Genomic DNA, 26009 nt, shown 5'->3' with positions numbered 1-26009 from the left:
GGTATTAGATATTGCTGTTGACAACTGACCACAAATGCTCCATATTGACAGAGACCCTCTCCTTGACCAAACGTGAGTCAGGGTCCTCTGAGTCCTCTTTCCGACTAGGAGCTGACCTGGGGCTCTGTACGTGGTTCAGTGGCTCTGCCTGCTTACCCCAGGCTTAGCAAGAATCCTGCTTAGTCAGCGAATCCCCCACTCTGAGCATCTGATCACCCTGGTGTGCTTTCAGCAAAAATTTTGTCAAGTCAACTTAGCCAGAATCTCCCTTACCCTAGCTGTTTCCTCTTAGCCATTTTCCAACCACCAATCCCCTATTCTACTCCTCGGCTGTACATCCTCACTTTCCCTTACTGTATTCAGTGTTGAGCCCACCTCTCCCCTATCGCAAAGCCCCACTGCAGCCGTCCTCCTGAGGAAAGTCTGCCTTCTGGGTTCTTTAACAAGTATCATGAATAATTTTTTCTTTAACAGTATCAATTTAATTTTCTCAGAAGAAAACGTTCTTATATATTTATAAATAAACACTAGCTTCACACAAAGAATGTATGGAGGTTAATATTTCGTTCTAATGTTAAAAGTCTGTAGCAATCAATCTTTCTGTACTACTTTACCAATAACTCCCAGGTACCTTCTCTTGTAACTCTAGGGTCAGGGGCAGAGCCTTCAACCAAGGAACATTATGACGCTAACTGGTCCACCGACCTGTATTCATTCCCTATATCTTAGTAGAAATGCACTCTACACTTATCAAAACACATCAAATTGAATTTTTAAAGAAGAATTAACACAAAGTAGAACTAATGCTAAGTAAGTTTTAAAGGCTTTCTTCAGCTTAGTTATTTTATTAGACGCATTAGGAAAAATCTATCATCAACTTTTCTAATGTCCATGCTGTGTGCACAAAAGGGAATTAAATACTGATACGTGTTACAACAGGGATGGATCTCAAAACTGAAGCTAAGTGAAGGAAGCCAGACATAAAAGGTCACACACTATATGACCCACTTATTGAAACATCTGGAAGAGGTGAATCCACAGAGGCAGAGAGCAAATCAGTGGTTCCAAGGGCTGGAAATGCTGCTTAATGGGTATGACGGTCTCCCTTGGGGGTGATAAAAAAAAAAAGTGCTGGCACTAGACAGAGGTGACTGATGGCTGCACGACTCTGTGACACACTAAATGCCATTAAACTGTTCACTTTAAAATGGTTAATTTTACGCTGTGTGAATTTCATCTCAACTTATAAACACAGGTCCCATGCTGTTTGATTCTAAGATAGTAGGCTTCATTTAAACACAGGTATATTTTTATTACAATAAAACACTGTATAGAGTTTAGTGTTTTTCAACTTGACTCTCCCATCATGTTTTAAACACACTTAAAACCGCATGCCTAATATCCTGAAATTTAATCACCATCACAATATCCTAATGAGAAGTACTGTTAAATGTTTCATCAGTTCTCAGATGAGGGTCCCTGAGAAGACTATTAAATAGTTCAGGTAACAGGTAGAATAGACTTTTGCTAAGTTCGAATACACTACGTGGCTGTGTGGTCAGGCCGCTCACCAGGGCTGCTCTCTTGCTCTCCCTACATGCTCTGCTTGGACAAGACCCTGCCTCACCCACATCCTACTCACATGACTGACCTTCCCTCTTAATCACTCAGCTTAATCAGCAACTGGCTTCCCACCGCGGCCCCCCCAGACCCAGCCCCAGCTGGTGACTGTTCTAACTTTTAGATCAGAATGGTGCCACCTGCTAGTTTATCAAAGGGGCAACGAGGGACGCCCCTCTGCTGGTTATCCCTGGTAATCATTGAGCCGACCTGATGGCAACTCCTCCCCTAACCGGAAACACCCACTCCCACTCTAGCGAAGACTGCTGCCATGTCCTGCCCGCCATCTACTCTCCAGGACCTCGCATTGGACATGATTCCCTATCGAATAAATCACTGGAGTCCGTGTCGTTGTCTCTAGGCCCTTTCTTCCTTCCTGACTCTGGCAAATCACAAGGCTTGCAGCCTATAGGGCGCAGCCCAACAAGCTCTAAGTTTTTAAATGAGTTCTAGCCACATTCCCAGCTTTGACCCAAAAGAAACACACCCCCTAGGAAAGACAAAATGCAGACATAGTGTTGTATGAAATGGAATTTTTATTATGCAACAAATACAATTGGGCAAAATTAAAATGATTTATGTGTGGTAATTTCCAACGAATGCCCTAAGAATATAAAACATAATTAATTTTCAACCACAGGCATCACTGGAAAGGAAGTTCTATAACTTACGGTAAACACAGTAGATCTCAAAAGCCACTAAGGTAACAGAAAAAAAAAAAAAAAAAACTTTTGTTAAAGGATAAACCCATTAAAAAAAGAAAACCAGAGAGGAAATAATAGCAAAGAAGAGATATCAACAAAGTGTTGGAAGATGGGTGAAATTAATGGGCTTGAGTTCTGACTTGTTCTACTTTGCTAAGTATCCACAGGTGGGGAAGCCAAGAAGAAAATGCTAGTTTGTATTCCCTAGAAAAGTTCAGGAACTGAAGATAATGTTATCGGGGAACTGAAAACAGAATTGGTTAAAAGGTTTTATAAAGAGCAATTAGACCTTTAGATTCCCTTGCTTGGGCCATCCCCTAGTTCAAAGAGATGGAAAGTTGACTTTCCAAAGACTTATCAGAGAGACGATTTGCTTAAGGCCAAAAGGCAGAAATGGGGTGTAGGAGAGGAGAGTAAGGGAAAGTGGGCTCAAAGTAAGTCCTACTGGGCTCCCACAATGCTGGCTACTGGACGTATGCCCTTGGGCAATATTTCTCAATTTTTAAAAATCACCCTCCCAAGAATTTTTTTTAGAGTTTTTCCCCCTCATCCCCACTTAATTAACTACAATTGAGAACTGAAAAGATAAATTTCACACTTACACCCCACTGAAGAGAACACGGGTGAATTAAAGGTTGATTAGAAAAAACATCCAGAAAAAAAGGACAGAGACAAAAGAAAAGAAACTTACTCATGAAAGCAAAAGACACAGAAGATACAGTGAGAAAGTCAAACTTAAAGTCTTCTAACCAGTCAGAAGGCTTCTGGAGTAGAGGAGGCAAGAGATGATGGCAGCCTGGACCACTGTAATGACAGAGGTGGTGAAGAGAAATAGAAAGATCTCAGAAATATTTTGGGGGTGGAATCAAAAGTCCTGGGTGGCAGACTGGATTAAGTGTAAGGGAGAGAAAAGGAGATGCCAAGAATAGGATTATCTGACATAAGCAAATGGGCGGGGGGGGGGGAGGTATGGATGAACAGGTTTTTTTGAGAAGAGGCAGGGGAATGAAAGTGATTTACCTGATACAGAGTTCAAAATAACGGTCATAAAGATGCACACCAGAGTTGAATAATGCATGAACAAAGTGAAATTCCAACAAAGAGATGGAAAATATAAAAAATTCCCAAACAGAATTCACAGAGCTGAAGAATATAATAACTGAACTGAAAAAACTCAATTCAAGGGTCCAACAGCCAACTAGATCAAGTGGAAGAAAGGATCAGCAAACTTGATAAGGGCCGTAGAATTCACCCAAACAAAGCAGCAAAAAGAAATAATGAAAAAGAGTGAAAATAGCTTAAGATATACATTGTAGTTCCCAGAAGGAAAATCGAGAAAAGGGGGCAGAAAGTTTACTCAGGAATTAATGGCTGAAAACTTCCCTAACCAGGGAAAAGAAATAGACATCTGACAATCAGATCTAGGAAGCCTAGGGAGTACTGAAAAAGATAAATCCCAAAACACTAACATCAAAACACACTGTAATTAAATTATCAAAAGCTAAAGACAAGGAGAATCTTTAAGGCAGCAAGAGAGAGAAAAAAAAAAAGAAAACTCGTTACATACACAGGAACCCAGATAAGACTGTAACATTTTCAGCAGCCACTTTGCAGGCTACAAGGGAGTAAGATGATGTATGCAAAGTGCTGAAAGAAAAAAAACTGCCAACCAAGAATAGTCTACCCGGCAAAGCTGTCCTTCAGAACTGAAGGTGAGATATAAGTTTTCCAGATAAACAAACGATGAAGGAGTCCATCAGGGAGTTCTTTAAGCTGAAACAAAAGGCTCCTAACTAGTAACAGGAAAATATATGAAAGTATGAAACTCACCAGTGTAGGTAAACATACTGTTAAATTCAGAATGTTCTAATGTTGCAGTGGTGATGCGTAAATCACTTAACAAACCTAGCATGCAGGTTAAAAGACTCAAGTATTAAAAATAGCTATAGCTACAACAATTTGTTAATGGATATACAAAGCATAAAGATGCAAACTGTGACATTAAACTTAAAATGTGAAGGAGGGGGAAGCTTTGGTATGCATTTAAAGTTAAGTAATTAACAGCTTAAAATAGAAATTTTAAATTTAAGATGTTTTATGTAGGCCTCAATGCAATGCCAAAACCTACAACAGATACACCAAAGATAAAGAAATCAAAGCACACCACTACAGAAAACCATCAAGTCACAAAGGAAGAGAGCAAGAGAGGAAGACAGACACGAAGGAATTACAAAATAACCAGGAAACAACTAAATTGGCAATAGTAGGTCCACACTTATCAATAATTACTTTTAATGTAAATGGACTAAATTCTCCAATCAAAAAACAGTGTGGCTGAATGCATAAAAAAACAAGACCCAACATATGTTGCCTACAAGAGACAACTCATTTCTCAGACTGAAATTGAAGTAATGAAAAAATATATTTGATGCAAATGAAAACCAAAAGAAAGTAGGGGTAGCTATACTTATACAAGGAGGGGAAAAAAAAAAACAAAAAAACCAGACTTTAAGCCAAAGATGGTAATAAGAGGAGATAAGGTCATTATATAATAATAAAAGGATCAATTCATCAGGAGGCTATAACAATTGTGAATATTTATGCACCCAACATAGAAGAACCTAAATACACAAGGTCAATATTAACAGATCTGAAGGAGGGAACAGACAGCTATACAATAACAGCAAGGGACTTCAAATACCCACTTTCAATTTGGATAGATGATCCAAGACAGAAAATCAGTCTAAAAAACAACTGGAATTAAACACACAGACCAGACATCCAACAGCAAAAGAATACATATTCTTCTCAAGTACACACAGAACATTCCAGGATAAATCGTATCTTAGGCCATAAACAAGTCTTAATAAAGTTAAGAAGAATGAAATCATATCAAGCCCAACCACAATGAAATAATACTAGAAACTGTTCAGGAAAAGAAACTGGAAAATTCACAAATACGTGGAAATCACACAACCTGTTCCTGAACAACCAATGAGTCAAAGAGAAATTTAAAAAAATACCTTGAGAGAAGTGAAAATGGAAACACAACATACCAAAGCTGATGAGATGCAGCAAAAGCGGTTGTAAGAGGGAAGTTTGTAGCAATAAATGCCCATGTTAAGCAAAAAGAAAGATCTCCAATTTACAACCTACTTTTACACCTCGGGGAACTAGAAAAACGAGAACAAACTAAGCCCAGAGTTAGCGGAAGGTAGAAAACAACAAAAATTAGTGCAGACAGATGGAACAGTGACTAAAAGACAAGAGAAAAGATAATGAAATTGAGAGCTAATTTTCTGAAAAGATATAGTAGACAAACTGTTAACTAGATTCTCCAAGAAAAGGAGAGGACTCAAAAAAATAAAATTATAATGAAAGAGGAGACGTTACAACAGATCTCACAAAAAAAACAAAGGATCATTAAGAGACTACTATGCACAAATATACACCAACACATTGGAAAATCTAAAAGAAATGGAAAAAATTCCTAGAAACATACAGCCTACCAAGACTGAATCACGAAGAAATAAACAGAAAATCTGAACAGAACAATTACCAGTAAGGAGACTGAGTCAATAATCAAAAAGCTCCCAACAAAGACAACCTCAGGGCCAGACAGCTTCAGTGGGGAACTCGACCAAACATTTAAAGAAGAAGTAATATCAATTATTTTCAAACTCTTCCCAAATTAGAAGAAGAGGGAACAATTCCAAATTCATTTTACAAGGCCAGCATTACTCTGATATGTTGTATACTTTAAATATCTTACAATTTTATTTGTGAATTTTACCTCAATAAAGCGGGGGAGGGGGGAGAAGAATGCATGAAATAACTTTAAAGGAGGCTTCTAAACATCGGTGAGAACAACCGACAATCACACCTGTTTCCATTATTTAGCAAGTGCTTTGAAGTGTAGAGAATTCAAGTGATCACTGTCCCAATTATCGCTATAAACAGCAGAGTTCCAACTGATGTTTTACTATACTTAAACTGCTAAATATACATGTATATACATATATGATACATATATATATATATACATATACCAGAGCTTGGCAATGAAATAACAAACCTGATGTCACTGTCTAACGACAAAAATCATGAGCGTTCTATAAAACAGAACTTTTCTTACCCATATGTATCAAACTATAAAAAGCTAAACTCTGGTATGATAATTAAGAATTATGATACTGAATTATCTCTGAGCCTCTAACAGATCAAATTTTAGATACACTGAATTTTAGGAGCAAAACTTTACCTATTTAGAAGAACACTTGGCAGATGTAGTTAAATTTTCAAGGGGACACTAAATTAGCTGTTTCTAGTAGATGTAACCAGAAGGTTATTGGAAAGCCATCTGCTGTGTCGAGGTTATCAACAAGATTTCTTTTGAAGTATGAATCCTATCTCCGCATCCTCTTAATTTACATATTATCTGATACGAGAAACTGTTCTCCACGTTGCTTAACTTTGGGTTAAAAGTAAACCATTAAGATTGCTAAAACAGTATTCCAAATATAAGGATATTTCATTAAAATTTCATCCAAATACCATCGTTAAAAGAATCAAGAATATTATCACATTTTGGAACAAATACTAGATGTGCAAATTTGATTATATTAATTCTAAAATGCTCTTGCCTGTCAAAATTTCTGTGCCTTTCCTCCATTTAGCTAATTTAATAAAGTCTAACAGTATACTGCCGTGTAACAGAAGAATAAAACAAGTGTGTCTTACCTAGTTATTTTGCAGCTCGATTCCATCAAATCATTTTCAAAGTCGAGCAGGCTGGAAGGCAGATTATATTCCAATGGGGATGTCAGTCTTTTCAAACGCAATAGACCAACACAAAATTTTGCTCCCATCTCTTCCAATTCTCGAGTACCGATTTGTAAACCCTAGGAATAAAGCAATATAACATGTAACTGGGACGTTTGCTCTCCTCTGGCTGTATCTCATTAAAACTACATAAAAGGAATTTATAACTATATTAATAAAATAAAAGGTTGGTAATTTGTATGAACCTAGGACTCCACAAACACATTGTCTTAACATAAGATTATTTTGGGTCACAAAGGAAACTTTCTTAAAAAACCATTTATAAAACGTCAGTTCTCATTTACTGCATGCAAACTATTTTCACCAACACATTAGGGAGGAAAAAAATAGATAAACATTTTGTGGTTAAGTTATTCTTGGCATTCATGTGTGAAATTATATTTTCACAAGATCTTGCTAGTACTTCTCATAATCCACTACTTTGGATGCCGATGGTGAAATATTATAATGTTACAATCAAGCCTCCAATTTGCATACTCGAACATTACTTTATAAATACTTTTCCTGCATAATAAAAAGAAATGAGTAAGTAAAAAACAAACAAAAAGTAACTATGTCAAAGAAAGACTCAAACAAATCTAAGCCAATGAGACAGCAGTAAAATAAGTTCTCATGTTCCATGTCAGTTCAGAATGCTCATTTCACACTGTCTGCTAAAGCAAAAACAAAATTTTACCACAACCCCTGTACCCCTTTTTAACAAACGGTTTCCCAATAAGCAACGTAAGATCTACCAAAAGTTAAACAAAACCACAAAAAAGGGATAAAGATGGATTGTAAACCAAGACATTGCCTATCATTTAATTTTCAGATAAAAATGAATCTCTAAAATGCACGAAATTCTTAAACCAACAAAAGCTGCAGGAATAGCTGGGAGCAGGCATCATTCAGAGCACAGGTGCTGGAAGACAGCTTTCGGTGACCAGACCAAAAGCACACGGTAACTGAAGAAATAAACTACAAAAACTGTGAGTTACTCTACATGTAGCACATGCCCTCATAATAATGATCAACTGAACGTTTAAACAGTTTGGCTGTCTCCAAATATTCCTGGGAATGTGACTCAACTGACTTTGTTAGAAAACGCATTTGCCTTCTTCAAAGGTTTAGGAAGGCTATGTCTGTTTCTGAATTAGTTCATCAAAGATAAAAGTAAAGAACACTGACAGCCTAAAATTCAGCAATATAAGAACATTCTTGAGAGTGAAGAGACTTGTTTCTTAAAATATTATTAGACTCACATTAACTTATTAGTTAACATTAACAAGTTTCAAAAGTATACATTATGTGTGTGGGATGGATGGGGGCATATGGGAATTCTGTACTTTCTACTCAACTTTGCTGCTTTTAAAAAGTTTATTAATAAAAAAAGACTTGTAAAAAGTATATGTTGTGATCAAAGTATTGATTTTTATATATAAAAAATTTAGCTAATTACTATTAGTAAGAGACTTCTCTCCATAAGTTTTATATCCATGTTACTTTATCAATGAAAATCATATAAAATATATATCATATAGCAATGTAAATCATATAAAAGTGAAATGACTATTAAGTATCCATTTTATTTTTAAAAGTTTATAGATTTACTTTTTAGAAAACCGGTCTAACATTTTATGTTTCAAAATGTATCTTAGCTATTTTTTTTTAAATGGGTTTTTCCAATGACCAAATAAATTTATCAAAACACAAACAGGACCCTTTAAAAAACTCCAGTGAAAGTCTATCAGTGGAATCCAAATATAACAAGAAAGCGCTGCTGTCAGTGCACCACCAATGACTTCAAGGGGCATGCGGGTCTCAGCCTCCCTGACTTCTCTCCCCACCCCGACAGGCAGCTCCACAGACACCGATGTTTTCAGTTGCCTTCTCCAGACTGACTGCCCAAGTCTGTTTTCCTAGGAACTACCTATGGTCCTTTACGAAAGTGATCCTCCAGCTTCTTCCCATCCCACACACGCACAGTCCACCAAAGCAGTGGCGGGGAGACGAGGCTTGGGCTGGAGGACTCATGCTACTCTCACCACTATCCTGCCTTTGGTAGATGAGGAGGCACTGTTTCAAAATATTTGGAGAAAATTCAAAAGACAGCACATTTTGGAAGAACAGTATACTGGGGTCAACCTAAAATTTAGGGAAGAGTCACTCTATAGAAAGTATTAGAATTTCATTAAGTTCAACCCATCCAGGCCCCAAAAGTTTGAATGTCGGTTGAAAAATCCATACAATTTTCTTCAGGTTTGTTACAGACTGGAAAAGCCATCATTTAGGCTCTCCACTTAAACATTTTGGCATCAATTATAATATGCTACATTTTTAATACTAACCAATTGGGAGATTTTTAACTCTTTCCAAACATAAAGCTGTAACTATCTTTACACGAGGTATATGAGAATCATTGAGATTCAGTTTCCTCTTGCCCCGTATCAAAAACCAGAACAAAATAAAACAGAATGAGTGGAATAATTAGCATGACACCCGAAAACCTCTCTGTGGCATGGCAAGAAAAATAAATGTTCAAATCTGCAGCTGGCCCAATTCACTGTCAATTAAGTTCTCAATCCTTAAAATTAAAAAATTCAAAGTCACCTGACATTTAGTTAGTCTTTAATTTCAAAAATTAAGTTTGAACTCTGGTTGTTCCTAATAAAAACCTGTGGCACCACAGATGAGGGGTCTTAGTAAAGAAAAAAAGATTAGTGAAGGGATATGCATTTAAAAGTCACACACACACAAAATCTAAATATAAAAACCTTCATAAATAAGTGTAATGTTCAATAAAAAAAAGTTTAAAAAATAAAATAAAATTAAATAAGTGTAATGTGCTTACTTCTAAATGCATAACAATATCCTTACATCCATTCAATTAAAATGACAAACATGTTATTAATAATGTTCTACTTGCACAGCTCATTATAAATTACTAATCGTTATTTCAAGTGTACTATAGTGTGCTTTCTTAAAAACAATGAATGTAAAAAGACTCAACTAAGACTTCACAAGGACCCAAAGCAAGCTATTTAGTTCAGAGAAGTAAAAAAAAAAACCAAACTGTTCTTAAGATTGCATATGATTCAATTCCATTATTGCAAACTATACACAACTCAGTATAACAAACATCTCATTTGATATATACTTGGAAACTGGGGTATACGTGAAAGGAAAGTCGGGCAGTATTTTTTATGGCCAGAAGTCCTGAGACGTTTTACCTTGTATTTTCCCTGGTCACAGCCACACAGAGTACTCTCCATGGTGTAGCTTCTCTGTACCCCTATCTCTCTCCAAACGACAACGCGGGCTGTAGATTCTTTAGATTTTTCCACGACGAAGCTGCAGCTGCTCATGCAAAATGCTGGGGCAATATGGCTCAGAATCTTAGGCAAAGTCTGCAAAGACAGAATGAGAAAGCAAGATATTTCAAGAGATTCCTTTTTGGGGCATCTAAAGTTTTTTTTAATTTTTAAATTTTGAAAATTTTAATGGAAGTATAGTCATTGGAGCAGAGTCAAGTGGATCTTGCTACATCCCCTCTATTCAAAATATCAAAATAATTCTCTTACTAATTTAGAATTTTCTGCTTTCCTAGACAAATAGTCATCAGAAAGTAAAATGAAAGAAAGGATAATGTTCATAGTAGCAGCCAGTAAGTGGAATAAAACCACATAAGAAAGCCATGTTTAAAAATACGAAGAAAAACATATTTTTAAAAATGAAGAAACTTTAGTCATGAAAGATGGCTTGACTAAGAGATTAAACAATGTAAATGTCAGTCACCCCTAAGTCAATCAACAAAGCTAAGACAATCAGAATCTAAATGCTCACTACATTTTTGCAACTTAAAATTATTCCCAAGTTCACCTGAAAATGAAATTTAGGTGTACACCCTAAAGAATTCTGAAAGAAAAGGCTATGATGAGAAATAGACCAACAGACATTAACCTAAATTATACATCTGAGTAAATTAAATGGTGATACTGGTGTAGGAATATATATATCTTTAGAAAGAAAGTTCAGAATTAGAACCAAAGGTATTTGTTAAAATTAGTATTATTAGTAGTGAAGAAGATTGATCATTCATGAAATGCTGACACAACTGGCCAGCCACTGAGAAAAACCAGCTGAAGTCACTCTTCATTAAATTAAATCAAATTAAAATTAGATTGAGAATTTCAATTTAAAATTAGTAAGTAAAAATTTTAAATGAAAATAAAACATTAAATATGGAACTATACTTTTAAAATCTTGGGGTGAGAAGCCTTTTTAAGCTGCAAAACTCAGGAGACTTTTTTTTTAAAAATCAACAAATATGATAAAAGTTTCAAATCACATAAACAAAAAAAAAAAACTTCAATATACTTGTAATACACATGAAGACTTCTCATTTTAAAAACAATTATAAATAGATGACCTGTACAAAAATAAGCAAAAAATATGAGCAAGGGCTATTTTTAAAAAGAGAGATCATAATTGACCAAATGAAAAGACACTTGACCCTATATATTTATAACCATAAATACGCAAACTGAAACCAGCAGAAATTTTTTTTCACCTGGCTAAGACGATATTTAAGATGTTTAGAGAAAAAGCACCATCATTCACCGAGGAGTATTCATTTGCACAATCTTTATGAAAGATTTGGCAATACTAATCAAGTGACCACCAACCAGGGACACTGAATAAATCAATTTTGGTACATCCATAAAATAAAAACCAAAGTACACAATGGAAATCTTGTTTAATTGTCAAAAAGATGGAGGCAGATCCATATATGAAGGACCCAAAAAGATGGCCAACAAACATTATGTGAAAAAAAAGTTGTTGAGCGTTAAAAAAAATAAAATAAAAGCAACAAAAACTTCATACACAATGTGTCCATCCATCTATGGATGAACGTGCTTCTAAGGCAGGCTTCACAATACACATGATAAAAGTGATTAATTGGTGCTTAATGGAGGGAAGATGACTTTTACTTACCACTTTACAGCTCTGGAGTGTTTCCAGTTGTCATATAACTCAAATCATTTTATTTATTTGGGAAAGGCAGAGAAGAAAGAGGACACCAAAAAGAAAATGTGCTTTGACGTTCTGCTAAGGGCAGTGATATGTTACTGAAATTTTCTTGGGAAAATAACTGGCTGCTCGTTTAGGCATAAATATAGTAGAAGAGACACTGTGCAGAATGAAAAGCACACAGGATACAAAGCATCTCTTTTCAGTCCTAGGCAAACCCCAAGACACACCCATACATGTGGAAACAAGCTATGTAACAGCTTGATAAAATCTGCAGAGGAAGGAGGCACTGTTTAATAAATGGTGCTGAGAAAACTGGTTATACGTGGGGAAACCAGAATTAGATCCCCACATTTCATGTAAAAATAAATTCCAAATAGATTAAAAATCTAAACATGAAAAGCATTTTTAGAGGAAAAGCTTTCAGCTTTTCACCACTGAGTATGATATTTGCTGTGGGTTTATCATAAACGCCCTTTATTAAATTGAGATACTTTCCCTCAAAATACCAACTTTGATGAGAGTTTTTATCATGAATGGATGTTGAATTATGTCAAATGGCTTTCGTGAATCTACTGAGATAACAATGTGATTTTTATCCTTCCTTTTTTAGCACAGTGGATTACAACGATTGATCTCCTTTTGTTAACGTGGTGTCATGGTGTATGGTCCTTTTTATATATTGATGGATTCGGTTTGTTAATATTTAGTTGAGGATTTTTGCATCTATATTCACCAGAGATATTGGCCTGTAATCTTTTTTTTTTTGGCAGTGTCTTTCTGGTTTTGGTATCAGGGTAATTAATGCTGTCCTCATAGAATGAATTTGGAGTGTTCCTTCCTCTTCATTTTTTTTTTGAAATAATTGAAGAAGGATAGGTATTAACTCTTCTTTGTATGTTAGACAGAAATCCCCTGTGAAGCCATCAGGTCCCAGACTTTTGTGTGCTAGGAGTTTTTTGATTACTGATTCAATTTCCCTACTAGTGATTGGTCTCTTCAGATAATCTATTTCTTCCTGATTAAGTTTTAGAAGATTGTATGTTTCTAGGAATTTATCCATTTCTTTCAGGTTGTCCAATTTGTTGCCATAGTGTTCATAGTATTCTTTAATGATTTTTTTTTTGTATCTCTGTGATATTGGTTGTAATTTCTCCTCTTTCACTTATTTTGTTTATTTTTCTATCTCTCTCTTATTAATGAGCCTGGATAAAGGCTCAATTTTGTTTATCTCTTAAAAAAAAAAAAAAAACCCAGCTCCTGCTTTCATTAGTCTTTTTTTTTTTTTTTTCGCGGGGGGGGGGGGTAGTTTCAATTTTGTTTCCGCTCTGATCTTTATTATTTCCTTCTTTTTGCTAACTTTGAGTTTTGGTTGTTCTTTTTCTAATTCCTTTAGATGGTAGGTTAGGTTGTTTATCGGGATTTTTCTAACAGGATTAAATTACAGAAATCTGTTGCTTTTCTATACGTTAATAATGAACTATCATTAGTTTGGGAATCTGAAACTAATTCCATTTAAAATCACATTGAAAAGAATAAAATATCTAGGAATAAACTGAAAGATCTATATTCTGACAATTAAATTACTCTAATTAAGGAAACTGAAGATGATACAAAGAAACGGGAAAATATCTGCAGTCATGAATTGGAAAAATTAATATTGTTAAAATGTCCATACTACCCAAAGCAATCTACAGATTTAAGGCAATCCCTATCAAAATACCCAGGACATTTTTCACAGAAGCACAACAAGTAATCCTAAAATTTATATGGTACCACAAAAGGCCCCCAAGTAGCCAAAGCAATCCTGAGGAAAATAAAAAATCGGGAGGTATCCCACTTCCTGACTTCAGACTATACTGCAAGGCCACCGTAATCAAAACAGGATGGCACTGGCACAAAAACAGATACGTTTCAGGATCAGTGGAACAGAACAAAGAGCCCAGGAATAAACCTGCTAACATACAGTCAACTAAGCTACAACAGAGGAGGCAAAAACGTACAATGGGGAAAAGACAGTCTCTTCAACAAGTGGTGCTAAGAGAACTGGACAGCTGCCTGCAAAAGAATGAAATCAGAACATCTCCTTACACCATATACAAAGCAAACTCAAAATGGATTACAGACCAAAATCTAAAACTGGAAACCATAAAACTCACAGAAGAAAATATAGGCAGAACACTCTGTGATGTCAGTTGCAGCAAATTTTTTTGAATCTGCCTCTTCAGGCAAAGGAAACCAAAGCAAAAATAAATAAATAGGATCTAATTAAATTTAAAAGCTTTTGCACAGCAAAGGAAACTACTGACAAAATGAAGACAACCTTCAGATGGGAGAAAATATTCACAAATGATATGACCGAAAGGGATTTAACATCCTTAATATTACAAGGATGTATAAATGTTATATAAACAGCTCATACAATTCAATAAACAAACAAACAAAAAACAACCCAATTAAAAAATGGGCAAAGGACATGAGTAGACATTTTTCCAAAGAAGATATATGTGAAAATATGCTCAACATTGCTAATCATCAGGGAATTACAGATCAAAACCACAGTGAGATATCATCTCATATATATCAGAATGGCTGTCCTCAAAAAGAACACAAATAACAAACGTTATCGAGGATGTGGAGAATAGGGAACCCTCCCACACTGTTGGGGGGTGCAGACACTGTGGGAAACAGCATGGAAGTTTCTCAAAAAAAACTAAAAAAGAACTACTATATGATCCAGGAATTCCACTCCAGGGTATACATCCTAAGAAATTTTAGAAGAAACATTTTAAATGCAAAATTTAAAACAAAATAACCAAATGGAACGAGTTACTGGATCTGAGCAGTCATATAAGTTAAGTTATTTTCTGTAGTTTTACGCACGTTCGAAATTCAAAATTCCCTCCTTAGCTGTAATAATTACCCTGTATCCCACATCTTCCACAACATCACACGAAGCTGCATTGTCACTGGTGTGCCACACTGTCTCTTTGATGCTGCATCCATACATAAATACATTCTTCTTTCGGGAGTGGCCATGATAATCACAATAAACCTTGAAAACATAATGTATTTTAAAAATTAAGATTATTCAAATTCGTATATTGCCAAGTAAAGCTGGTTAGTATCAAACCAATAAACAGCTCCGTGTTCCCTGGTCCCTTTACTATAACTGAGCCACCATTTAACAAGTAGAATCAATAAAAGTTATAATACATATTTAGTTTTAGAAAGGACCTATGAATAATTCTAGAGTGGCTAAATCCTTTGCAGGTCCTGCATTAAGTCACGAGTTCCGCTCTTTCTTTTGTATCTACTGTTTATCATTTTAAAAATAATAAATTCAATTATAGATCAAATCTACAGCTGCACTCATCACTGCCCCAAGGGTTGTTAAAATATTTACCTAATTTAAAAGACCATAAAAATGCTCCTATGAAAAATACTTTTTGAAGGGGGTATGGTTTCAAATTAATTTTTAAGATCATCATTTTAAAAATGAAAAATGAAGGACAGGCTTGCATGTCAATTTTGCTCCTCTGCAAAGTGTCCTATCCTCCCCAAAGGAAGATCACCTCATTTAAACACTAATATAATGGACACACTCTAAACAAAAGCTGCCAAAAACAGCAGAAATACATGTATACGTAGTTCAGGAGAGTCTCCTACCACGTCTATACCGTCTTTCCCACAGGCACACTTGAGACCTGCTTGAGAACAGGCTAAAGAGATCAGAAATAAGCTTCTACTAGTTTGAGAATCTGAAAGATACATACTTTTACCTTGTTCAAACAGTGACGTTAAGTACCTGAGACTTACAACCAGGAGTTACCAATATTCATAAATGAAAAAGTAAAGTAAAAGGCTCATGAGAATTATAAAAATTAAATCTGACGAAATAAGAATATGGATACATCACATGAATTTTACACCGTAATTAATACAAGAGTGACTGATAACAAAAGATATTTTAAAGAAATTGCTTTTGAAATTAACACACAGCTTTTACAACCAGAAAATAATGTACAAAATATTAAGTAATTCATCAGCAAAACCACTTCTTTGACTACACAGACAAACAGTGCCACTTACCAGCGGTAAACGCTTCACGGCAGCCAAGTATTGCAGCAGACCCTTGGCGTGGTAAATCGTTGGATGCAAATCTGGATTTGGACTTTGCCACTGTCTATTCAAATCCTCTCCACTTAAAGAACACCGGTGACTACACATATGTAAACGTAACAATAGACAAACACTGTCATCAATAAGCTCTTACATAAATTTGATTTAATTTTATGATTCTATTCCACTAAGTATGTCAAGTATAAATGGTGGGCTCACCAGAATGGATACTATAATATCACTGAGTAAACATTTATTAAGCATTTGCTATGTGCAAGATCTTGTATTACATGCATTTAACTGTGGTAAGCTTTTAGTTTTATAGGTTAAATTTTTCAAGCTATAGAAAAAAATTCTCCATTCTGGATTTTTTTTTCTATACTCCATAAAATTTATTCATGGTCATATTTTCCATTCTGACTACATAACAATCATTTCTTATGCTAATATTCTGTATTTCGGTTATTAGTTATTATTATAAATGCTGTCTGGGCCCTCCTTCCAAGAAAGTATATAAAGAGTATACACTCCTATAAAAATTCAAATACATTTCATTTAATCATAGGCATTAAGTATTAAAGCCACTGAGCAAAAATTTAAGCAATCAGATAGTGATAAGAGAAATATAAACAGAATTCTAACTGGTCAATAAATTTCTGATTTAAAACTAGACATAAAATCTCATTTTAGTTCCATAATCATAACATAGTACCTAAAAAGAAATCATTCTATTTTTAATTCAAAAATTTCATAAAATATGAGAAATATTCATGTACCTTTGAATAAATAAAACATGGTATCCTTGACTTTGGAGATGTCCATGACCGCTAGACTAAATCCTACCTTTCAGAAGCACTAAAGAGACCTTGGTCTAATTGACATAATAAATAAACCATACTAACTATAAGCCACCTCCACTTAAAAAGAAACCTTCCAGTGTCTCCACTCTAAAGGAATTCCTCCTCATACCACGGAGGGGTCAGCAGATGGAACCAATATTCCATGTCAGTGGAAACAGATCCCAGAAGATTCTAAATCTTGGAACAACCTAAGATCGTGCCACTGACAAACTTAAAAAAAAAAAGGACTATAAGGGGACATGTTAAAAATCTTTCTCATATGCTAACACTGTGATTTTTCTAAAACAATTCAAGCTAGACACACATTTTATGAAATCATATTCTCACGATTAGACACAGAATTTCTCAAAATGTCATACCACTACTAATATACAAATTACATTTTCATCACAAATTTTATCTTAGATTAATTGCCCACAAAATTTTTTTTTTGTTCTAGAAAAACCTGGATGCTACTATTTCAACAAGTGTATACAGAACAGCCACAAAAAATCCATAATATTTCTATAATTCTTGCTTAACTTACTTTCCATTGATGACACCATCTGGATTTAGCATAGGGACAATTTTAAAAATATAGGATTCTCGTAAGCTCTGAGCAGTAGGGTTATTACTCATGAGATACTCCAGTGTTCCTTTCATTACCCAACTTGCATTAGTTTCTCCAGGATGTACCCGAGCAGATAAGAAAATGTAAGGGCGATTTCCTAAAGTACACATAAAACCTCAAATTAAAATGAACAGGTACTAAAAGTCTGTACGATGTTTGCTTCTGGGGCTTTAGAAATACTCCCACTCACTGATCAGTTGTGAACACTGATGTAACGTCATGGTGGCACGCACTGTGCACCTACCACGTAGGAGCGCTGCACTAGCCCCACAGAGAAAACAGAGGCAAAACCCGCATAAGCCATGTCTTCCATGAACATAACACAACAAACAGTATTTGAATCGCTTATTTATTTCCCAGTGATTAATCTCATATATAAAGTTAGTTCTTAACTATCGTCTTGGTTTCATGAAGAATAAGTAGCTGGAGAAATACAGACGAGATAATTTATTTTTCATAAAGTCATGGGGAAAAGAAGGAACATATAATTTGATTTCTGCCACACAGTCACTATGATAAGCACAGAAAAGAAGGTATATCTGCTCAGAGATTCATAAAGAAAAATATTTTTCACTATACAGTTAGACACACAAGTCTGCAAAATGATCATTCCATTCACCTGCTCATATTTGCACGCACAGCAAGCTCTCTTTCCTGAAAGTATTTTATCTTCTTTTCAAAATTAGAACAGTTCTCTTATTTTTTTTTTAATCATAGCTGTACTTTTGAAGCAATTTTTAAAATATAAATGGCAGAGGAAAACAAGCAGCTATTCAGTACTGGTATCACAACACTTGATAGGTTTCTGGCAGTTTTATTTACACATAAGATTAGTTGTAAATTGTTTAATTGATGGTATTATTACAGGAACTCTTAAGGTAAGTTGTCATATTACGCTTTGGGTATGACTTCTAAGGATAAGAACTGCAGAATACCAGTATCAAAAGAGACCTCCCGGAGCATCTCGGGCAGCTCCCTCACTTTCCAGATGAGGGGACCGAGGCCCAGAAGCAGGCCCAGGGCTAGGCAGTACCGGGACCAAGACCAGCACCCAAGCCTCCTGATGCCTGCTCCTGGTGTTACCCACCTCGCCGAGTACACGTGAGGCAACGACGACCGAGTAAGCAGGACTGGCATGTGAGAGAAGAAAACAAACTTACTGAATTGACAGATGTGTTCATAGTAATTAGACTCTGGCATTGCTGTTATAGTCACCAAGGGACAGCTGTTTCCAGACAGGGTTTCACACAACACATCTTTCCGAAAATAGATTTGCTGAGGATTGTGTGCGGATTCCAATTTTTGAAGATGCATCTTAATAAAAAGTTAAAAGCAAAGTATACAATCATTAAAAAAAAAACCCTGTGAGAAGTAGAAGTAAGTGCACCCAGATCTCCACATGACTCAAAGTGAATCCGGTTCCTAACCCCGTCTCTGAAGCCCTCAAGGGTCCAAACGCAGTTAAGTGTCAGTATTGGGGGAACTTGAGAGAGGGGATAGATATCCTTGCTCATTAACTGGGCAATAATACCAGTGGGGTCAGCGACAGCAGCCTGTAACAAGCACATTATTATTTCTGCAGCAAAACCTACGAAGAGTCACTCTAAGTGGAATCAATATCCTAAATAAGCTCACATCAATTCAGGCCAGGCTTTGCTGCCAAACGGCTTATGCAAACGTTTTTATAGCTTTCAAAGCCTTCTGAATTTTGAAATTTTATGACCGTAGAACTGCAACAACAACCTAAAATATGGAGAGTGAAAATCGTGCGGCATGTTTTTAAACCGTTTTTCCTGATTTCAAGATTAATACAGATTCATTATAAAATGTCTCGAAGAGACAGAAGGTACAAGAAGAAATTAAAAACACCCATAATTGCATCACCTAGATTACTACTAACGAATGTCAACTAACAAATAAACAGTCATATGTACAGTTATATGTAATTATATATAAGACTTTATCATCTGATGTTATCACTTAATAATTTATACATACACTTAAGTATACTCATAATTATACATGCTATACCACATCATTAAACATGTTGAATGTCTTTTGAAAATACGAGTTTTAATGGTTTTAGTCTATGGTTACACCAGAAATAAACTGTTCCATCCCTTATTTTAAGATACTTAGCTGGTTTCCAAACTTTGGCCTATGTTCATTCACATAATCATGATTTACTGCACGGTCACTATTTCAGGGACTGAAACTGTGCCCTCTGGGGATACAACAATGAATAAATGGACCCTAGCCTAGAAAAAATATAGAGCGCTATGAAAACTCAGAATAAAGGTAGAGGAGACTTGCCGAGGCTGGGCAGTGAGGAAGGTCTTCCAGAAAAAAACTACACTTAAAGTGACATCCAAAGGGTGAGTAAAAGGGATGGAAAGTGTGCTGTAGGCAGAAGGAAAGTACAAAGGAAGACTACAAAATAAGAAAGAAGAAGGGCATTTCAAAGACCTGAAAAAGATTCATGAGAGCTAGACCAGAAAGAAAAGGTGAAAAGTCAAGAATTTAACACAGAATGAAGGGCCTGGCAGACCAGTCCTTCCCAGAGCACAGTGTTTGTGCCACTGGGTAACATTAAGACAGCTAAGTGACATGTGCACAATCTTTAAAAATGTTTAATAGATATGTATTTTACTGAGAATTAGGAAAAAAAAAAAAGTCTAGCATATTAAACCTGTAATTCCACAGGTATTAACTTTGGATGAGGATAATCTTTAAAGAGTGAAATATTTTAAAGTCTATTTAAAGATAAATATTAAGTAAATAACAGCTCAAACAGTATGAGGAAATGGCCAAAAAAAAAAAAAACAAAAACAAACAAACAAAAAACTGTGCGAAGGAGTAGAAAAATGACTGAATGAACCATGGTAAGAATTTTAGACTTCATACAAACGGCAAGGCAAATTACTAAGGGGTTTTAAGCAGGGGATTTATACGATTAGATTTGCCATCAAAGAGCCCTCTTGCTACAGTGTGGGGATAAATGTGAGTTCTAGGACACCAGTTATAAAGAAGTTGGCAGGAGTCCAGGTGAGGAACAAAGGTAATGCCTGGTTGTGGCAGTGGGACTGGAAGAAAGTATGGAAATTTGAACTATATTAAAAAGGTAACATCAGTAAAGGACAGTAACATAACCATGTAAATGACAACACTACGTTTCTGATGCTATGTTAGTCACGCAGAAAGAGAACTGATTATACCTTCACTGTGGGTTGTAACCTTATTAAAATAAAGTGAGCCTCATTTAATGCTCTCAGCCTTGACATCTCTTCTGCTCTGTGGACTATATTTTCCTCTCATTTCTTCTGTCTAATAATTTGGAAGCTTGTTTCTAATCACAGTGCTCAAATTTCTTTCTGGGTTCTAAGATGATCATATCCTTGATCATTAGGACAGACATTCTGTTCTGAAAATAAATCTGCCCCAGGAATTACTTGAGTTCTTTGTTTTACAATGCAAATAATCAAAAAATCTCAAAAGAACCCACAAAACAACTCTTATACCCCACATTCTAAGCAATCTGGATCTAGGACTCCATATTAAACCATTAGAAGTAATGAATCCCCTACAGAAAAACTTATATTGCATCCATATTTTTCTACTGTTTTCTGCGAGATTCAATGCTTCTCATTAAACAAGTGGAAATCTCATCTAGTTAAAATCTGTAAATTGTGATTTCTAGATTTTTACCCAAAGATGGCAAGTAAAAATCACGTCAAATTTCCGGAGTATCTCTATTAAATAAAAATAAAGACCACATTCCCATTTTACTTTACTGATTACAACAAATATTGTATTATTTCCTGAAACTGTTAACACTGGATCTTTTTTTTTTAATCTTATTAAAATATTAATTAAAGCAATGTTTCTTCAGTTATCTGACACATATACATGTAACACAGTAACGGTCACAGTGCAACTCAGTGAGTTCTCACCTGCAAAGTCGAATACGTGTACGGATAGTGATAGGCAAAGTAGCACACATCATCCTTATGCGGGAAACTGACAGTGAATGTAATTGTGTAGTAGGACTTCCCCTTCTGCCCGCCTGCAGCAACCGAACTTCTTGAGAAGTGATTTCTGCAGTAGAAGAGCATAAAACGTGTTTATTTCATCCACACCAAAATTCTGATTTTTCTTGCTATTTTATTAAACAGAATTTCAGGAAAAAAAGAAAAACCATCATTTGTAAAAAGTGTAACTTAAATACCCTTAAAAAATAGACTTGGTATTAATAAAGCAGTTAATTGCTATCAGCCAACATCATAACTTTCCACTCCTGGATTTATGAATTAAATAGTTACTGCTCTGCATGTCAATAAAGTTTTAGATCCCCATTCTTTGCTAGCCATACACATAACTGGATCTGGCAGGGATCACCAATGGCTGTGACAACCGTTAGATGAAAGGCTGATGGATCAGATGACAATTCCTGAATTCACTAATCAACTTTAAGATTACAAAAAGGAAATAACCAGAGATTATATGCTTCCTGATGTGATGCAATAGGAATTCCCTGCACCATCTATGAAGTATTCTCGTCGAAAATCAAACCTAAAGTTGATCAGGCTTCTAGATCTAACTACTGGTTTGTAAGAAATCGGTGGGATAGAAGAATTCATTAACACCTCAGGGCTGAAATCAGCAAAGTCCAAAATGCGGAAAATCCTGCATGACAAATGAGTGATCTAGTTTCTTCAATAAATAAAGGAGAAATTTAAAAAGAGAAAAAGGAGGCCTATAAATTGAGACTCAAGGGACATACCCACAAAAATCAAATGCAATGTGGGGTCCCTTGGTTGGACTGATTGAAACAAACCAACTATAAAGTAACATTTATGAGACAACTGAGGAAATCTGAACATTGCCTGGATATTTTATCATATTAAGGAATTTTCTTCAGTATGATAATGGCATTGTGGTTAAACTGTCTTAAATATGTATCTCTAAAAGACAAAAGCTTTTGAGATTTTGTGGATAAACTGTATCTGGAAATGCTTTAAAAAAACTCAGTGTGGAAGGAGGGGTGAAAGTGTAGCTAAAACAAAACCACGTGCTGATCACTGTTGAGACTGAACGATGCATACACGGGGGCCTCATTGTCCTGTTACCTGCTTTTGTAAATGTCTGGAGATTTCCCTAATAAAAAGCTTTTAAAACCACATATTACTTGCCAGACTTAAAATATCACTGGCGTATAATGAACTAAAGATGACTTTGTCAATCAACTTAATTTCTAAAATTCCAAATCACTGGGTATTTTTTAAGCCATGAACTGAAGGAAAATCCAGGGCCTCTAGATTATTTACTCATGCACAAAGGCATTCAAGGTAGAGCACATTCTTAGAACTAGTCTGGGATCAGGCTTTCTAATACAATTTTGTAAAAAATCAAGCTTGTTATTAATGAAAATAAAAGAACACTGACCTAAAACAAATTAGATTGTCTTCATTAACTTAACCACTATATCTTGACTCAATGACAGAGTGCTAAGGGTTGAGAAAAATTCAAAATAAGGTCTAGAAGTAGATCCTGCCAACTCATTCCCCCCACAAAATGTAACATCTAATTGAAGAGGTATTTTTGCCACCAGACTACAGCTACACCATGCTACAGCCACATACGGCAGTCCATAGGTTATGTCCTCTCATATACTCATGGAAGGCAGTTTAATTCTCATTTTAAAGATGAGACAAACAAGTATGAGAGGCCTTGGGCAACACGAAGTTAAGAGACGATGCAAATGCAGTAGATTTTAATCCCCACTATCTGGATTTCAGGCTTGAGGAAAGCAACTAGAACAGTGCTTGTTAGGTAGAAAGTGGTTAATATGTCTCTGTTGAACTGGCCTGAGTTCCAATTCCAGCTCTGGAAGTAGCCAAAAGAAAAAAATAAAAACTAAACAGACAAAAAGCCTTGACATCACCTCTTACGTAGAACAACCACCTGTCATGCTTTGACCATTCATTTTACAGCATGAAATCATTGATTGATGATTTCTACTGTGCAAAAGCAGAGCATGAAAGAAATAACACTTTCTGAGAAAAAGCTGTTTCATCCTCTAACAAATTAAATCAGTCTGCCAAAATCTAACCAAGCACTTTCCACATCATCACTTCCTCACTCCAACTTTATGAGAAAGAAATAAATGATGAGAGTATTTTTATATTAGCCTAGCATTAAAAGAAACATGAAATTTATTCAGGGGAAGATAAATCACATATAAACTTTTACTTCTGTTCCTCATTGATTTACTATTTATTTTGCTAATAAAAGGGGGGAAACCCTACTGAGATGAAGTCCAAGGGACATTTCTTTCTGAGGAAGTAACAGTACCTACGCCCTAGGTTTTTCCAAAGCAATGACTAAACCGTTAAAAACAGCTTAATGTTAGAAGTCTTCCTCCTCTAACTGAAGAAACTAAAAGAGAAAGGGTACTAGTGTAAGTTAATAAGCACAATATAAAACATAAAAAGTCAAAACCCACTAAACAGAAGTGCCAGGATTAAGATGAATGACAGAGAAGAAAAAGGGATGTCTATTAACAGAGGAAATAGTGGATGAAAGTTATCTTGAAACATTACATGCAGAAACAGTAAACGTAGGAAGCAAGGCATATGATAACCCTAGATTACTTGGACATGACGTTGAAGAACAGTCCAATTATTTCATGGAAGCAATAAATGATCTCTAGCATGTATTTCTAACTTGATAAGTCATCACCTATTTGACGTCAAAGCTGAAACAAAGTAACTGTGGAATACAGCTCCAGGTAAACTATTTTGGAAGTTAAAATGAGGCAGACATTTGCGTGCAGAAGAGATAAGAAGTATACTTAATATCATCGGAGCAACCAAAAAAGCGCTGTAAATTATTTCCTAGAATTTCTAATTTCGGTCTTATTCAATGAAGTTTTCAGAATTTTAAAGCTAAAACAGTTGAAGACACATCTAAGTAGGGGAGACAAGATTTGGACTGAAGTCTGTCTGTCTATAAAACACATTTTACTTCCACTAAATATGCCCCTTAAATGGATCTCAAATTTTAAAAACTCTGTTAGAAGTAACACTAAAGCATATCGCCACAATGCAAAGAACACAATAACTCTACCTTTTACTTTTAAGTTGAAATAGGATGAAGTTAATATTTCCTTCTGTCAACTGATGTCCTGTTATTCTCAGAATACTTACTTATAGTAACAAATGTCAGTCCCCACACGAATCCACCATGGTCTGGCATTTAATGCTTCCTGAACTGAATACATGAGCGGTTGCATACCTTTCACAGGGAGAGAAGAAAAAAAAAAAAAAAAGAGAAAATTCTTTTCAGAATTTTTTGAGTTAAAAATTAATCTTGCCATTGTAAAAAGCACCAAACATTCAGGAGAGCTAAAATAAAATACATTTTAGTTTTTTAGTATGTATTTTTAAAAAAATCTGAGATCTTTCTTTAAAATCTCCTAAATCAATCAACAATATGTTCTTATTGCCAGTTTTAAAAAACTAAAATGGGATTATAACTTCAATGAGTGAAGTCATTAAACTTTTTTCTATTACCTTTTCTTATTAGATCAGTTAAAAATAACAAAGAACACACATTACATATAAAAATAACAAGGAATGTATGTTATATATATTATGTATATTCCTTATCACAAGTGAAACAGACAAAAACATACTAAAAAGTTAAGTATGATCACCTCTCTAACTCTCCACAGATTCCATCCACACTGAGGTAAGGAAAACAACGCCACCAAAATGGCACGGCTGCTTTCTTCCTCAACCTCCTCCATACAAACAGGGATTTATAGCACCGGGGAGCATGAGGAAGGGGGGAGGAGGGGGGACTGGTAACAAGCACAGAGTTAAATAGTATATTTTCTCGGGTAGTTTTAGAAATATACTTTCCACATAAACTTTAAAATCATCTTACCCAATTTCATAAAATAATGTACTAGGTTTCTAACTGGAATTAATGAAATTCATATTTTAATCTTGGAAAGGCTGACGATTTTTATTGAGATATAGTTTGACTTTTCTTAAATTCCAACTTAAAGATAAAGTCATTTTCTTCCTGCAGAACCATTATGTTAAACTTCTGAGTATTTTCATCAGTCTTTAATAGTCTCTTGGGTTTTCTAGGCATGTAAATCATATCATTTGCAATTTAAAATATTTTATCTCCTCTTTTAATATTTATATCACTTTATTTTCTGCTTTTATTGTA

General features: G+C 35.2%; 1 protein-coding gene across 3 annotated transcripts in view; it reads right to left on the bottom strand.

Annotated features, from left to right (window-relative positions):
• The window catches only part of AGTPBP1 (ATP/GTP binding carboxypeptidase 1), a 133320-nt gene that overhangs the window by 6875 nt on the left and 100436 nt on the right, over positions 1-26009 (bottom strand). For all 3 annotated transcript variants that reach the window (XM_074363093.1, XM_045504609.1, XM_045504611.1), the window contains 8 exons: positions 24974-25061; positions 21719-21863; positions 18929-19082; positions 17685-17865; positions 16269-16398; positions 15100-15231; positions 10376-10552; positions 7065-7225 (listed from right to left, as the gene is read on the bottom strand). In XM_074363093.1, coding sequence (XP_074219194.1) covers positions 7065-7225; positions 10376-10552; positions 15100-15231; positions 16269-16398; positions 17685-17865; positions 18929-19082; positions 21719-21863; positions 24974-25061 — 1168 coding nt within the window. The remainder of the gene's footprint in view (positions 1-7064; positions 7226-10375; positions 10553-15099; positions 15232-16268; positions 16399-17684; positions 17866-18928; positions 19083-21718; positions 21864-24973; positions 25062-26009) is intronic.

Source organism: Camelus bactrianus, chromosome 4 (assembly GCF_048773025.1).
Source record: "Camelus bactrianus isolate YW-2024 breed Bactrian camel chromosome 4, ASM4877302v1, whole genome shotgun sequence".
NCBI classification, from domain to species: Eukaryota; Metazoa; Chordata; class Mammalia; order Artiodactyla; family Camelidae; genus Camelus; species Camelus bactrianus.
This window is presented reverse-complemented; position numbering and strand designations above follow the sequence as displayed.